This window comes from Myiozetetes cayanensis, unplaced genomic scaffold (assembly GCF_022539395.1).
Source record: "Myiozetetes cayanensis isolate MyiCay16 unplaced genomic scaffold, myiCay2020 scf12, whole genome shotgun sequence".
NCBI classification, from domain to species: domain Eukaryota; kingdom Metazoa; phylum Chordata; class Aves; order Passeriformes; family Tyrannidae; genus Myiozetetes; species Myiozetetes cayanensis.
In genome coordinates, this window is record NW_026086826.1 from 16,445,101 (window position 1) to 16,459,256 (window position 14,156).

The following is a 14,156-nucleotide window of genomic DNA, read 5'->3' on the forward strand; positions in this document are numbered from 1 at the left end:
AGTGATTATGGAAACAGAGGGTAGAATTAACTTGCGTGTGATGGCAGGAGGGAAGAAAGCTGGATGCTAACTATAAAGGAAAAAGAAACACAAAGTATGAGACGCAGAATAGGTGAGTCACCTGCCTATTGGGTTTCCAAAGCCTCTTCCCTGCTTGGTGTGACCCTGCCAGTAAGGACCAAGCTGTGCTGTCTGCCCGGAGTCAGCTCGGGGTTGGCAACCCGCTCCCTCTCGGCCACTTCACCAAGTCCCACAGGAGTCTCCTCAGGATCACGACAGTGGTATCCATCTCGCCTCTTCCATTCACGGATGGTACTTGCCTTCAAGCCTTTTCCCCTGAGTATTTTCAGCACTTATCAGCTTAGATGGTTACGTGCTTCTTACTCTGAAGTTGAAAAGGCTCTCCCTTGCCTCAGGAGGGCGGCGCAGAGAGACTTCTACCACCTGAGCAGCAGATTATTTCTCTGGCAGGGCAGCCGCTGTTGGGAGCACCCGCGGAGCACCGGCCGGCTGGGGGCTGCTGCCCGCGGTGCGGGAGCTGCAGGCTGGGGGCTGCGGGAGCTGCGGGCTGGGGGCTGCTGCCCGCGGTGCGGGAGCTGCAGGCTGGGGGCTGCGGGAGCTGCGGGCTGGGGTCGCCGTCGAACGCCGGGCCCCTGAGGGCCGCTCCGCGCGCGGGCGGGGCGCGGACGGGCGGGGCCGGGCCGGCGAGGGGGAGCAGCGGCCGCCAGGGGGCGCCCTCCCGGCGGCAGCCGCGCTCAGCCGGGCTGAGAGGCCCCGCCCCCGGGATGGAGGTCCCGCCCCCCGGCACGGACCCCGCGGGGGGGCGGGGCCGGGCGCGGCGCCGCCGGCCCTGATTGGCGGAGGGCAGCGCTGGCCGCGCCCCGCGCGCGGAGCGGGGAAGGCTCCCGCGGTGCCGGCGCTGCTCCCGCTGCCCTGGCGGGAAGGCGGGCACGGCCCGTGGCCGCCGTCCCGGCTGTGTCCGTGAGTGCGGCGGGCCGCTCCCAAGGCACCGGCTGCCCGTCCCCGCCCCGCGCCTCTGCCGGCGCGGGGGCGCGGAGCGGAGCGGCGGCCGGCACATGGCGCGGTGCGGCGGCGGCGGGGCTGCGCCCAAGGGCACCGGCCCGGCGGCGGCGGAGCGGCAGCGGCTGAAGGAGGCGCTGGCCGAGCAGCTCCGGCAGGACATCGGCAGGTGGGCGCGGGGCGGTGGCCGAGGCGGGGGCGGGCCCGTGCGGGGCGGGGACCGGCGGTAACGGTGCCGTCCCGCAGGCTGCTGGCGGAGGGGACCCGCTCCGACGTGACCATCCGGGTGGGCGACGCGGCGCTCCGGGCGCACCGGGCGGTGCTGCTGGCGCGGGCGCCGCGGCTCTTCGCCGCCCTGGGCGGGGGGCAGCCGCCCCCCGAGATGCTGCGGCTGGACGGCGTGGGCACCGCCGAGATCCGACGCTTCCTGCGGTGAGTGCTCGGCCGCGGCAGGGCTGATGAGGTGGCCTTGGCACCGCTTCTCGTGTCCTGTCTCTTCTTGTTTCCCGGCGCTAACACCTGTTGTAAAAGCTTTACTGTTGTAAAGCTTTTCCCATTCAAGGCAGTACTCTCACAGCCTTCCTACAGCGTTGGCAGAGGACTTTTCTGTAACTTCCTTACTTTCCTCTGCCTTTATCCCTCTCCACCACAGCATGCTTTTTATGGTATGTAAAGGCTTTGTAGTAGATAAAGAAAAAAAGCAGCAAAAATCCTGAATATATCCTCTAAGATTGTCTGTGCCTACTAACACCCTTATTAGCAAGATTCCCTAATGGAAACAGAAAAAAACTGCTGTCAGGTCATGCTTAAAATAAAAAAAGTTATGTATACAGAAACCTAGGAGAGCTTCATCAAGTTGGATGAAAATGCATCAAAGTTAGAAACTCATCACTCAAGTCCTCCTGAGCCATGGGCTAGGCCAGAGACGGCACAGCTTTGATCTGAGCTGGGATCCCAGAGGGAGGTGTGTGGCTGGCTGCTCCCCAGGGACTGGTGCAAGGGCCAGCGTGTTTTTGCACTGCCAGCTGTTTTCCCGTTGCCCCACATGCAACATCTTCTTTCAAAGACTTACTTTTCTCTAACAAAGCTGCAGCAGTGCCAACTACTTTCCCTAAAAGAGTGTTGGTGTAAAGTGGTAGGCACTCTGGGATTTCACATGAGTTCAGGATGTGCCTAGAAAATGAAGGTAGCTGTAGAGTCTTGAGATTGTTGGCAAGAGGAAGGGGGGAGGATGTTGCAGCTTTAAAGTTTAGTGCCTGAAATAGTCTGACCTCTCCCTATTGGTTTTGTTCATTCTTTCCTTAAATTTGTAAATAAGGCAGCTGATAGCTAAAAATATGTATTAGGTATACTAAAGTTATGATAATTATGAAAGAAAACTTTTTGAACCCAGAGTAATATCTGAAACACAGAATCATTGTAGTGGAACAGGTTGATAAACAGGCATTTGTTACGTTACTGTCACAGCCTGGCAGGAGCATTAGCAAAACAAATGGTAAGAAACAAAACAGTATGGGTTTTGTCTCGTATTTTTCCTGACTCTGTTATTACTTTGGTATAACTAATTTCTTTCACATTCATGTAAGGATTTAATGGAGAAGCATGATAATGCAAATTTAAAAAAAAAATCAAATTAATTTGGACATAATTATTTGGAATAATTATCTTATTTATCTATATACTGTTACAGCATTTTTTTGTTTTCCTAATGGTAAGCACTTTATATGCCTACAGTCCACTGATACTTGCTTTCAATTTTGTTTGTGTTTGCTGGAAGGCAAGTGATGATGTCTGGAGTCCTGTATATTCTCCAGAAAGGATGGTATTGAAAAGCACCTTTAAACTCAACTCATCTCATTATAAACCTTTTATCTTTTCACAGTGAGTTTAGATTGAATGAACCTCCCTGTATTAAATGAACCTCCCTATATGTTTTAAGCTATGTATGAAGTGTGTTTTGCAAGATGATTGCTTTTTCTTAATTTAGTCTTCGGTGCTGTTTGATACTTAACCTTTTGGGACCTCTAATCTAGCACATTGTGTGAAAATTTGTGCCGCAGAATGCAGTGAAGTTTGACAACAGTGAACCCCTTTGGACCAAAGAAAGGAAGCAGCCTTTGTTGAAAAGAACCTAGTTCATTTTTGAAATTACTTCTGCTAGTATCAGTGGCTGTTGAATCTCAGTGGTTTCTTGTTAGGATGCAAATTAATTAATCTTCACAAATGCAAAACAGTGCCTTTAAATTACAGCTTAAGGTTTACTGGAAGCCAGCCTAGTTCTTGGAGCATGTGAACCACCATGATGAGTTGTAACAAAGACCTGTAGCTGCAGCTGAGCTCCTGAGAGAAAGATGTTGTCTTCTACAAAAGTTCTAGTTTTGTATGGAGAAGTGGAATACTAGTATAGTATTGAAGAGTTCATTGAAGATATAACAAAATCTCATTTCTTTTCCTGTTTATATTCCGCTTTTCTTTTATCTTCCCAAGTGAAAAATGTCTTTCCTTGGGGATTTGGGGATTTTGTTTTCTCACGGGCTATATCTGGCCTGCATCTCAGTAAGGCGCACTTCCTTTGGGCCTCTGTCTCTCTTCATCGGGAGAGATGTGGGCTGCGTGTCACTTGTGTGCTGAAGGCTGTGCAGCTCCTCTTGCCAAACTTCTGAGCATTTTTGAGCAGGAGGGAGGACGTGGTGAGCTTCATGCTGATCTTTCTGCAGAGCCCCAGCACAAAACAGAAGAGCAACTTAAGCAGTTTTGTTTCCCTTCATCCACTTGCAGTATCTGAGGACACCAGGAAGTGCAGCATCCATATTGTAGGCACTGTGCACCCTGTGTTTTTGCCTGATTAATGTAATATTGACTGTACCCTCCAGTAGCCTCCTGTCACTCTTTGGGACACCACTAGAAAAGTGTCAACAATCCAAGTACGTGGATGGCAGGAGATGACTGCCTAAGCAGGGTTCTGCTGTGTGCCTCAGGAAGGAAAACTCCACATTCCCGAAGGACAACAGTCTGTCACAGATCATTAGGTCATTACTCTCTTGTGAACTGGGAGGCAAACAGCTTTTTATTTTCCCTTGCAGTTGGAAAAAATACAGCTTTAGCAATAAAAAATCTAGTTATTGTTGTCTCTTAATATTTGTATTAAGAGCAGCTGATTCAGGGAAGGACAGAGAGGGACGTAATGACAGATCCAGTTAAAAAGCAATAAGTACAATCAAATACAAAGGAATACAATTGTCATTGTGACATTTACTGCCACAGGGGTTAGTTTGCAATACCAGCAGTTGATTCAATGTAGACCAGCCAAGGCTTCGACCTTGTTACGCTTGTAGAGTTCTGTATCAGGCAGTACAAGGATGCTACATCTCTCTTAAGTGCAGGCAGAAACATTCTGGAAGTAAACTCCTAGACAGCATGAGGGCAGTAACTTCTTTCTGTAGAGTCTCTGCAAACATTTCCTTTGTATAAAAAAACTTTAGGCTGTAGTAACTGCTATGAATACAGCAGATACCCTACAGCATGTTCCTGTTTCAGCTGTCAGGTGGCCACACCTCTTGCAGTCTCATTCGTTGCTCATGTCTATCAGAACCTTTTCGGTGTGCAGGGGGAAAAATCCCCAAGCAATAAGGTCAGATACTTGTTAAAATTACATGACATCGTGCTGACGTTACAGAAGGTGATGGCTTAGCTCTTTTCAGTTTGACATTCTCTTGCATGTGAGGTTTTCATAAAACCGTTGCACCAAATACAACACGTTTGTGAATATTTGTTCTTTAAATACAATTTCCGGTTACAGTTCCATAACTGCATTACAAAGTAGTGAAAAAGGGAAATATTTCTTTAAGTAACTTGTGCATGAGTTTATTCTTACTGATTCCTAGATTGTCACAGTCCACACTGGATAATGGCTGCTTTGGAGAAAACAAACCTGACTTCTGCATGTGTACATTGAATTCCGTTATGTTTATGCCTCAGCAATCTTACCCTTAATATCTAGGCTTATGCATTCCCCTCTAGTGGGTTGTGATTGCACACCACTGTTTCAGAAGAATAGCATGCCTCCCATGTTCTTGAAATTGTATGGTTTATACAGACTATTCTGATAGGTCCTTCCCTTTTATCCTCCTTACCACTCATGCCTATTGATGTGGTGCAGCCTGCCGTGCTCATCTTGTCTGAGTGACTGATTTGTGGAACAAGCTAACTGCATAGGGCTTTCTGTGGCCCTTACAGGTGCATTTTTTGGCCCAACTACTATTCTTTTTCCTGCATTAAGACATAAAGGAACCAGTGATACAGATGAAAAAAAACTCATCCCTACTAAAACAAATAGAGGTAACAAACCTTGCCCTACAAATATGGCAACATGAGAACTGTCTTAAATTTTGTGAAACAGTAAGTCCTGAATTGTGGAAATTAAAGTGCTCTCTTAAGACTTATGTCCAAAGAACAGTGAAAACTGAGAACAAATTATTGTGAATCAAAGTTTTTCTTTACCAAGGGATTAAGGAATCTGCTTCTCTTGAATACCCAGGTTGTTCTAACTTAATGGATTTTGTTCATACAACCACATTGTCTGGTGTGAGTTTGTCACTACAGCACCAGGTTAGTTTTGTGGTTATAAACATGAGCTAAGTTAGTCACTGAGAAGAATAAGACTTTGCTGAGGCAGGGAAAGAGGGAAATAAGTAATGTACAACATGAAGGTGGTAGCTCAGATTTTATGCTATATCCTGTTGAGGGAAGAAAGCATTCACCAAGATGACTTGTTTATTTTGATGAAAGTGAGCTTTAAACACATAACAGACAATGGCAATCTTATCTCCCTTCCACATACATTGAAACAATGAGTTTGTCTTTTTTCTTACTGGATTTTTTTTCTGATCCATGTTTATATCTAATCTCAATCGGAGGCAGCTGAGAAGCTAAACTGTCAAGTCAAAGTATATTCAGTATGTGTGTGATAGTAACATCTTACTTTGGAAAGCACAAAATCTTAATGCAATGCATTTGTGCCCCAAGGAAAAAAAAAATAGATCTATGAGAAATGGGTAGAAAACTTTCACTGGGACCTTGACTGCTTAAGGATCAGGTTCTTCTGAAATGCTGAGCTTTTACAAGAAATTAGAAAATCTAATCAGCACCTGGGTGAGGCAGTGAAGCAGTTTATATTGCATCTCATGAGAAGAAGATTACTGAAATACTCCTGTCAAGAAATCAACTGAGTTAAAACAACCATCTTGGCTGCAAAAATCAAGCAGACGGTTCTTTTAGCAAATCCAAAGGGAAATGGAAGACTCTTAAGTGATTATGGTATGTTGAAATTGGGCATATGACAGGCCTGACTTGCACTAAGGCAGATTCACTGCTATAGGTGTATTGCTGAAATATTTTTGCAATCCTAGCAGTATTTGAGAGTATTTGCTGCAGTCAGGTTTGCTAGGCATTAGTGCATTACAGCTGTGGGCAGGGAGATTTCTTACATTCTTGGTGTTATTGTTACTAACAAAAGTAGACATATTTTGGGTTCATTTTGGTACATTATTGTAGTAACTGATAGCTTTGTTTAAGTAAAACTATAATATGGTATTTTACACATGTAAAGAAGATATTTAGGTGCTAATCTAGTTAGTGTGATATTCTTGTCTTTAAACTGGAGAGGAACAGGTTTGATGGATGGACCATTCAGTGGATGAGGAATTGGCTGGATGAGCACACTTGAGAGTTGTAGTTGGTTGACAAAAAGCTCAGTGTGAGCGGCCAGTGTGGGCTCACAGCCCAGAAAGCCAGTCCTGGGCTGCATCAAAAGTGATGTGACCCACAGGTCAAGGGAGGTGACTCTCCCCCTCTGCTCTCTTGAGACTCCACATGGAGTATTGTCTCCAGGTCTGGGGTCCTTAACATAAGAAGGACATGGACCTGTTGGAATGAGTCCAAAGGAGGGCATCAAAGCTGATGAGAGGGCTGGGGTGCCTATGCAGACAGGCTGAGAGAGTTGGGGTTGTTCAGCCTGGAGAAGAGAAGGCTCTGGGGAGAACTTAGAGCACCTTCCAGTACCTAAAGGGTGCTTACTCAAGAGGGACTTTTGACAAGGGCATGTGGTGAGAGGACAAGAGGGAATGGCTATAAACTGAGTAGGTTTAGATTGGATATTAGGAAGAAATTCTTTATTGTGAAGGTGGTAAGGCCTTCTTAGATTGTTCAGACGACTATGAAAACTGCTGTCTTGTAATTACTTAGTTCAAAACTGACCAAGATCTAAGACCTTCTGACAACAGCTCTATCTGATTTAAAGAAGAGATTCATAACTTTATAGAACTGTTATCTTCTGTACTTTAGGCTTATGAAACTAGGATGTCACATTGAATGAAGCCTACTCATGAGGTTTGGAGCAGTTTTTAACAGCTATTCCTGTCGTAATTCTGCAGTAAGGGTCCAGGTTTCTTACAGCAACTGTGTTTTAAAGAGATGGTTGTACATTATCACTAAACCCTCTGAGCTCCAAGGTCCAAGCTATGCATTTTGCTGTGGATGACAGATTTCCCTTGCTTTTGTTTATGCAGAAATGCACCATTTGATATTCCGTAGAAGACAGTCTAGAAAGCTTCACTCTGCTTCTAGAAAGACTTCTATGAGTCTATAAAATAGATGGTGCTGCCAAGGAAAGTTTTCTATAACAGGTTTCAGAAAACTGCAGAATCTTGCATTCTGGAAACATCTAATGGGATTTTAACTAAGATAAAAGGAAATTTCTAAAAGATGTGCCAAAATCATTATTACTGTCTGTGAAGTAAAATAAAGGATGCTTCCATGAGTCTTTCAAAATAGTAAATTTACAGTCTGTATTAAGCAGGACTCTAATATGAAGATAACCTGCTGAATTTCTATGAATACACATACAGATGCAACAACCTTAAAATCCCATGTAAAAAGGGTCCACCAGTCTTTCAGTGTGAAATCCTGTCACACCTTTTCCTGGCCCTTGCTTTCAAAATCTAATAGAATATTAAAATTCTTATTGCCTGCATTCCTGTTTCTCCTCATTTTCACTTGGTGAGGACCTATATCAGATACACACAAAAAATTCTACCTATCTCAATCCTTCAAATACTTAAGAAGGAAGATGATTTCTTTGTATGTTTTCTCTGCCCCTTTATAGGACAGTGTCCAAATGGCACACTCAAATTACTGTGTTCCCAGTATTAACAAAAAAGCCATGGAATGAGTGACTCGATGCAGATCTCTCAGTACACGTCTGGTACATCCAAAGTAACTGCAGCTCTTCTGTTAAACTTTGTTAACTTCATCTGTCTGGTATGAAACCACGGATAAAGCATGTTATCTGTTCACTCTGGCTTTGTAAGGCTCCATTAAGTTGCTGGAGTGCAGTATCTTTCTATAAATACAAGATCTTTGCAGTCACAGACTGCAGGCTTTGTTAGCCTTCCAGATCTTGAGCCAAAAATAAGCTGGTGAAACAGATGGGAAAGTGGGAAGCTGGAATTACTATATGGGCAAAATGAAAGTTCTTGAGTGATCTTAACTGCAAATTTTTGTGCTTTCAAGTACTTCCTGTGAAACTAAAATTTATTTCCCAAATTCATTTATATGTCTATACAATTATTATGATTTTGTACTTGTAACCTTGATGTTAGAAGGGTTTTATATTTTTGGATGTGTAAAATTGATTACATTAAAGGACAATCAGATGTCTTCTTTTGGTCATATTGAGATTTATACATCAGTTCCTTTTAACCTGATATTACATTTTACTTGTAGTTCTTGTTTATGCTTTTCAAGCATTGCAGAAATAAGTTTTCCAGAGATACAGCTTTTAAAAGGTGGGGTTTTTTAAACGCTGTAGAGTCCAGCTTTTGTTTTCTGGTCATGAACTTTCTTACATAAAAAAATGTCATTTTTTTATTTATTTGTTTTGATCAATTAAGAAATTACAGGAGTAAAAGTTAGTTTCATCTTCTAGGCTTGTATATTCATCTGATAAAAATCTTAAAGAAGCTGAGGAGCTGGCTATGATGAAAAAAGTATTGGAACCCAAATTAATACATGAAAACAACATTGCTACCCTTCAGAACACTCAAACAAATGTAAATTGTCTCAGAGAAAGCAAAAACACACCTGTGGAACAGAATACTCCAAGTGGAGCTGTGCCTGCACAGAAAGAAGTTGCTTGTTCGTCTTGTGTTGAGGAAGTTCCAGAAGCAGTCGTTGATGTAGAAAGCAACAGAGACACTGCAGGTGGGTTTGGAATTATACTTTTTTTTTTTCTTTTTGTCTTTTAAATAATGATTCAAATACTTCTACAGTTACAAAAATGCAGGCAAAAATTAAAATTACTTTTATAGCACAGTTTACGTGGATATTCTTTCCTATGGTGTACCTCATTCTCTCACAGTCTGAAAAAATGAATTGCTGTAGAAGTTTGGCAAGAACAGTTCCCAGCCAATGTGGAGCATAATAAATCTGACAGGACTTGCCAGGCATCAGCAAACTCGAGCCCTCACCATGTGGAACTTCCCCACAGCAGAATATCTCCATCCTTTTCCTTTCCTAGCAAATTGCATTAGTTCCAGTGTTGTTTTATGAGGATTTTGGACCCTTTCAGTCTTCTGTACTACAACTGTGAATGAAATAATATGAGGAAATGCATCTTCACCAGAGGTGTTGGCTGCTGCAGCTGTGTCAGCAACACAGGATCAAACAGCAGATCTGTTCAGGTGGAAGCCTGTAGCCCTGCATGAGCCTTCTATTTTAATGCAGAGGTTCTGTATCTCTGCAGAAAAAATGAACTGACTGCATCATCTTATGAAAGAGTAACTATAACACTTCTTCTGTAGGTACCAAATATGGAGCATCAGTCAAATTTCTGATATCTCAAGTCAAAATGAAAAGTAAAATGCAAAGGGTGGGAAACCCTTCAAGGAAAATCCTAGCTTTCATGTCAGAGTCTTCTTTTCAAAATTTTAAGTTGTCTGTGTACTGTCAGTAGTCTGCTCTACACCAGCCAGAGTGAAAATAGCTATTTCTCTCCATCTGCAGGTAATTCCAGACTAGAAACTGCCTCTGTGTTAGGAGAAGACTTAATGATGCTCTACGAGAAGTGCTGTTGTCCAGATATTAATATTTGCATAGAAGGCAAAGATTTTCAAGCTCACAGGTACATAAGTATTTACAGTAAAAAAATTTTCACCCAAAAGCCTTCTAGTATAAAACACTGTTGTTACTGTATATCTGTTGGAAATTACTGCTGGTGCTGTCCCCTGGCTGTAAACTGTTACAGTTTTTAAGTCTTTTGACTGAAGTGGCTGTACTTTGATACTAATGAGTATTATTTATCTTATCAACAGTAACTGTTGTGAAAACAACTGCACTTTTAGCACTTCTGAGATTGCCACTGTAAACTCATATGATGAGTACATACTCAAGCATCAATGCTGTGTGCTTTATTTTGCTAACTTTTTATATAAATATATAAAACTTTTATATATAAAACTTTTTATATAAATATAAAATAATAAAATATAAATAATCTATGGTCTGTAAAGAAAATGAAAAATCTATTCCTAAACTATTCAGCTATTAGTGCTGAATAAAATTTCCATACAGGTAGAAAATTTCTGGAGTAGTAATTTTTTTTCCTGCTTTTCAGAATCTGTGCTTACAAAATCTGATTTTACTTGAATTGCTTCCATGATGTAGGTGTGAAGATTGTCAGCAGATTTTATTAGATCTAAAGTCCACGACTGTTTAAGGACTTTGGCTTATTGTACTCCTGTAGCTTGGGAAAGCAAATTAAAGTGTCAGTACCATTTCTTGTACCTTTGAGATAAGTCTGCATTTGAGAGAGCAAACCAGACAGCCTGTATTTTGTTCTCTTTGAGTACAAAAATCACTGAGAGAGACTAGAAAAACCCTGCACTACTTTCAGTATTTTCTCAACACGAAGCCGGGGGGTTATTACTGCCAGTACAATATCTTTACAAAAGACATGTCATAATAGTGTGTGTGGGTATTTTATTTTTTTAAATAATAGAGCTGGGCTGTATCCTAAATTTCCAGAATGTGGTATAGTTAAGCATGTTTGTTTCTTCTGTTCTACGTGTTCTCAGATCCATAACTTTGAGAAACAAATACTTACTGGGAAACAAAAAATCAACAGAGAGATTCTATCAGCTCTAAAGAGCTTCGTTAATTTAGGCCACTTCCTGCCTGGAGCAATGTATGTAGTTTAACTAGCATCAAAAAATATGGCAGTAAATCATAGAAAAAACAAGGAAATTCTGAAGCAGGCACAAGCCTTGCTTGTTTTAGCACTGCGTCATGTGAACAGCAGGAGCTAATAAGGGACATCTAACTTTGGGTATCGTGGTGGTGAAAGCACCAGAACTATTTACTTACTTTAAGGAGGTTTTTTTGAAGTTTTCAAACAGGAAACAGTTTAAGCCCCCACACTTTCCCACCCACTTGTCTCAGCATTCCTTACTTTCTCATGAAGTCCTATGAACTTCCAGCAGGCTTACCAGTGTGAGTGGCAGTGCTCTGAGAGACTTGCCAAGTTACGTTTTCCTAGTGTTGTGTTGTGTTCTTACAGAGCTCTGCATGGAGCAAGTCAGGTTTGTTTGGTGATAAAATTGGCACAAACCATCACGGTAGGAAAGCACAGATAGATGTACTTCAAATTAATTTGGTATCTCCATGTGTTTTGTAACTATACACTGATAAAATTTAGGTAATACATACTTGTCTGTATTCTGCTGAGTGCCTGTCTCATTTAAAATACCAGCTTCCAACTATGCCCTTGAAGTTGACTGATCACTGCTCATTACTAAAGTTTATTTGGAAGGGGATGAAAAATTGGAGATAAGTGTATTCCATATCTCTGTGATATTGTGTTATTGTATCTTATAAAAAGAAGATTGCGTGTGTATCCAGAATTTCACATATTCAAAGTGATGATGTAGTACCCATTTACATATGGACATATTTCACTAAGATATGAAACAGTCTGTAAAAGCTTTGTTATAATTGCTGGATGAATCACAGGAGGAATGTGCGAGAAGTTTCTAATTTAAAGCATTGAGACTTCTGAAGCAGGAGGAGGGAAGAGAGATGAGAAATTACAGAATATATAACGACTAGAAAAGAGACCATAAATAGCCTTCTTCATGCTTCTTCCTACACAAAATGAGAGTGCTCTGCAACATTTTAAGAGACAGCAAATACATGTAACAGAAAGGATTCTCGTGCCTAATATAACTCTTCGCTTTTTCTGCCACAGGAAATACGTGACATAAAATAATTTTATAAATAATAGGAAGCTTAGTAAGCATCAGGAAAGAATTGTATGTATGACAATGCTGTCTATGGCTGCAATAGCCCAGATAAGCTGTATGAAGGCTAACACTATAACTGGTGTGGATCTGGAAGACTGAAATCATACAGCAGTTTTAATCCACTACCTTCTCTTCCTTTTTGCTCTTGCACTTCCACCTTAAGAGGCTCCTGTTGCAAAGGTGGTTTTATGTGGTATTTTGAAGGCTCTGATAGTGCAGAGATACTGAGCTACACAGACTACTGGTCTGGGGTTTCTTTTCTCTCTTTGATGGAAGTAGTAGCAAATTGAATTAGCCCCATCACGGCCAGTTATGCCTTTTAAATATACAAGGGTAGTACATCTAAACACAGGTAACTGATAACCTCTTCTTAAACAGTGTTTAACTCTTCTTAAACAGTGTTGTAAACGCACATCACATTGTTCTAGCATATGTTTGTATCAAGTTTTGTTTGACTTTTAGGATGTGCTGGTCAGTGACCAGCCAGTTTTGAATGCAAGAAGTTACATACTTCTCTTTTCATTTTGATAAATACACATTTTGTAGTATAAAAAGAATTTAAGACACAAGGTTATTTACTGTTATTTGTTAAATAAAACAGAAGAAATAAATGTGAAATTTTATATGAAAGGAAAATGCTTGTGAGAATTACTTTCCTCTGTGTGAATCTCAAAGTCATACTAAAAACAAGCTTTAACTGAAAATTTTATAGAGTACTGTTTGGTTTGTTTCTAGCACATTTTGAAATTCCAAACATACTGGAAGAAAAGGCATGCAGTATACAGCTGACACCTTAATGCATAAAGGGCAAAGATTTAAGTCAATGTTATCAAAGAGTGTCATAATAAAGATTTGTATCTAGTGGAATAATGTTTACTTTTTCTCTCTCAGGGCCATTTTATGTGCCAGATCTAGTTACTTTGCTGCTATGCTGAGTGGAAGTTGGGCTGAGAGCTCCCAAGAGCACATCACTCTTCAAGGGTAAGTGTTGTCTCTGCAAGTCGTGTGGGAGCAAAGGTAGGCAATTTCCAATCACTGCAAATATGGCACAACTGTGCTGTGTACAGAGCACTGAAGATTAATCTGCCTTGACACTTTTCTCCAGCCTGATGTGTTTACTGAGAACTGTTTTGACTTCAGGATGACTGTGTGTGTAGTGTACTTGTTAATATTGTCAGATGATTCAGAGAAGGATTTTTCATCAGGAGAAGGGCACTAATCCTTTTTTGTAGAGTATGTTTTAGTGTTCATAGTGTATTTGAGAATTCTTTTCTTTCACTTTGCATTGTACATGTCATGAAAAGTATGAGTGTCTGAACAATGTAATTTTCACACTTATTTGTACAATAAGTGTGTATTTACAATGTAAAGACAACAATTACATTTCCTAAATAGTGTTTAATTATGATATTCCAGCAGCATATCCTAAAGCAGTTTTATCTAGTTTGCTTGTTCACAATGGCTTTCAGTGTGAGAGCTGAAAACAATGGAGCTGTCAGTGTAAGATGAATACTTAAGGTTTCATAAATAAGCTGGGGACTGCCAGGTTAGTTCTTTTCAGTATCAGAAAAAATCAATTGAAATACATTAGATTTCCTTTAAGAACAAAGGAATACTGATCTGTGTACATGGCAGCTTTTTTGTTCAGGCATGATGTAGGCTGACTCAGTTTTCTTCAGGAAGAACTGTGTACCTTACAGTGCTACAAAATGTAGCTGCTTTGTGTTAATAGAAAATTGCTTGGCCAAGTGATACTTTCTCAAATGACCATAATTTTAGCGT

General features: G+C 41.5%; 1 protein-coding gene across 2 annotated transcripts in view; it reads left to right on the plus strand.

Annotated features, from left to right (window-relative positions):
• Positions 1-1,061: 1,061 nt before the first annotated feature.
• Positions 1,062-14,156, plus strand: part of BTBD8 (BTB domain containing 8) — a 39,506-nt gene continuing 26,411 nt past the window's right edge. Inside the window, exons 1-5 of one of the 2 annotated variants that reach the window (XM_050306578.1) lie at positions 1,062-1,189; positions 1,267-1,452; positions 9,005-9,279; positions 10,081-10,198; positions 13,266-13,355. In XM_050306578.1, the coding sequence (XP_050162535.1) occupies positions 1,077-1,189; positions 1,267-1,452; positions 9,005-9,279; positions 10,081-10,198; positions 13,266-13,355 (782 nt within the window). In that variant the 5' untranslated portion in view covers positions 1,062-1,076. The remainder of the gene's footprint in view (positions 1,190-1,266; positions 1,453-9,004; positions 9,280-10,080; positions 10,199-13,265; positions 13,356-14,156) is intronic. The other variant, XM_050306579.1, reaches the window with a different exon arrangement.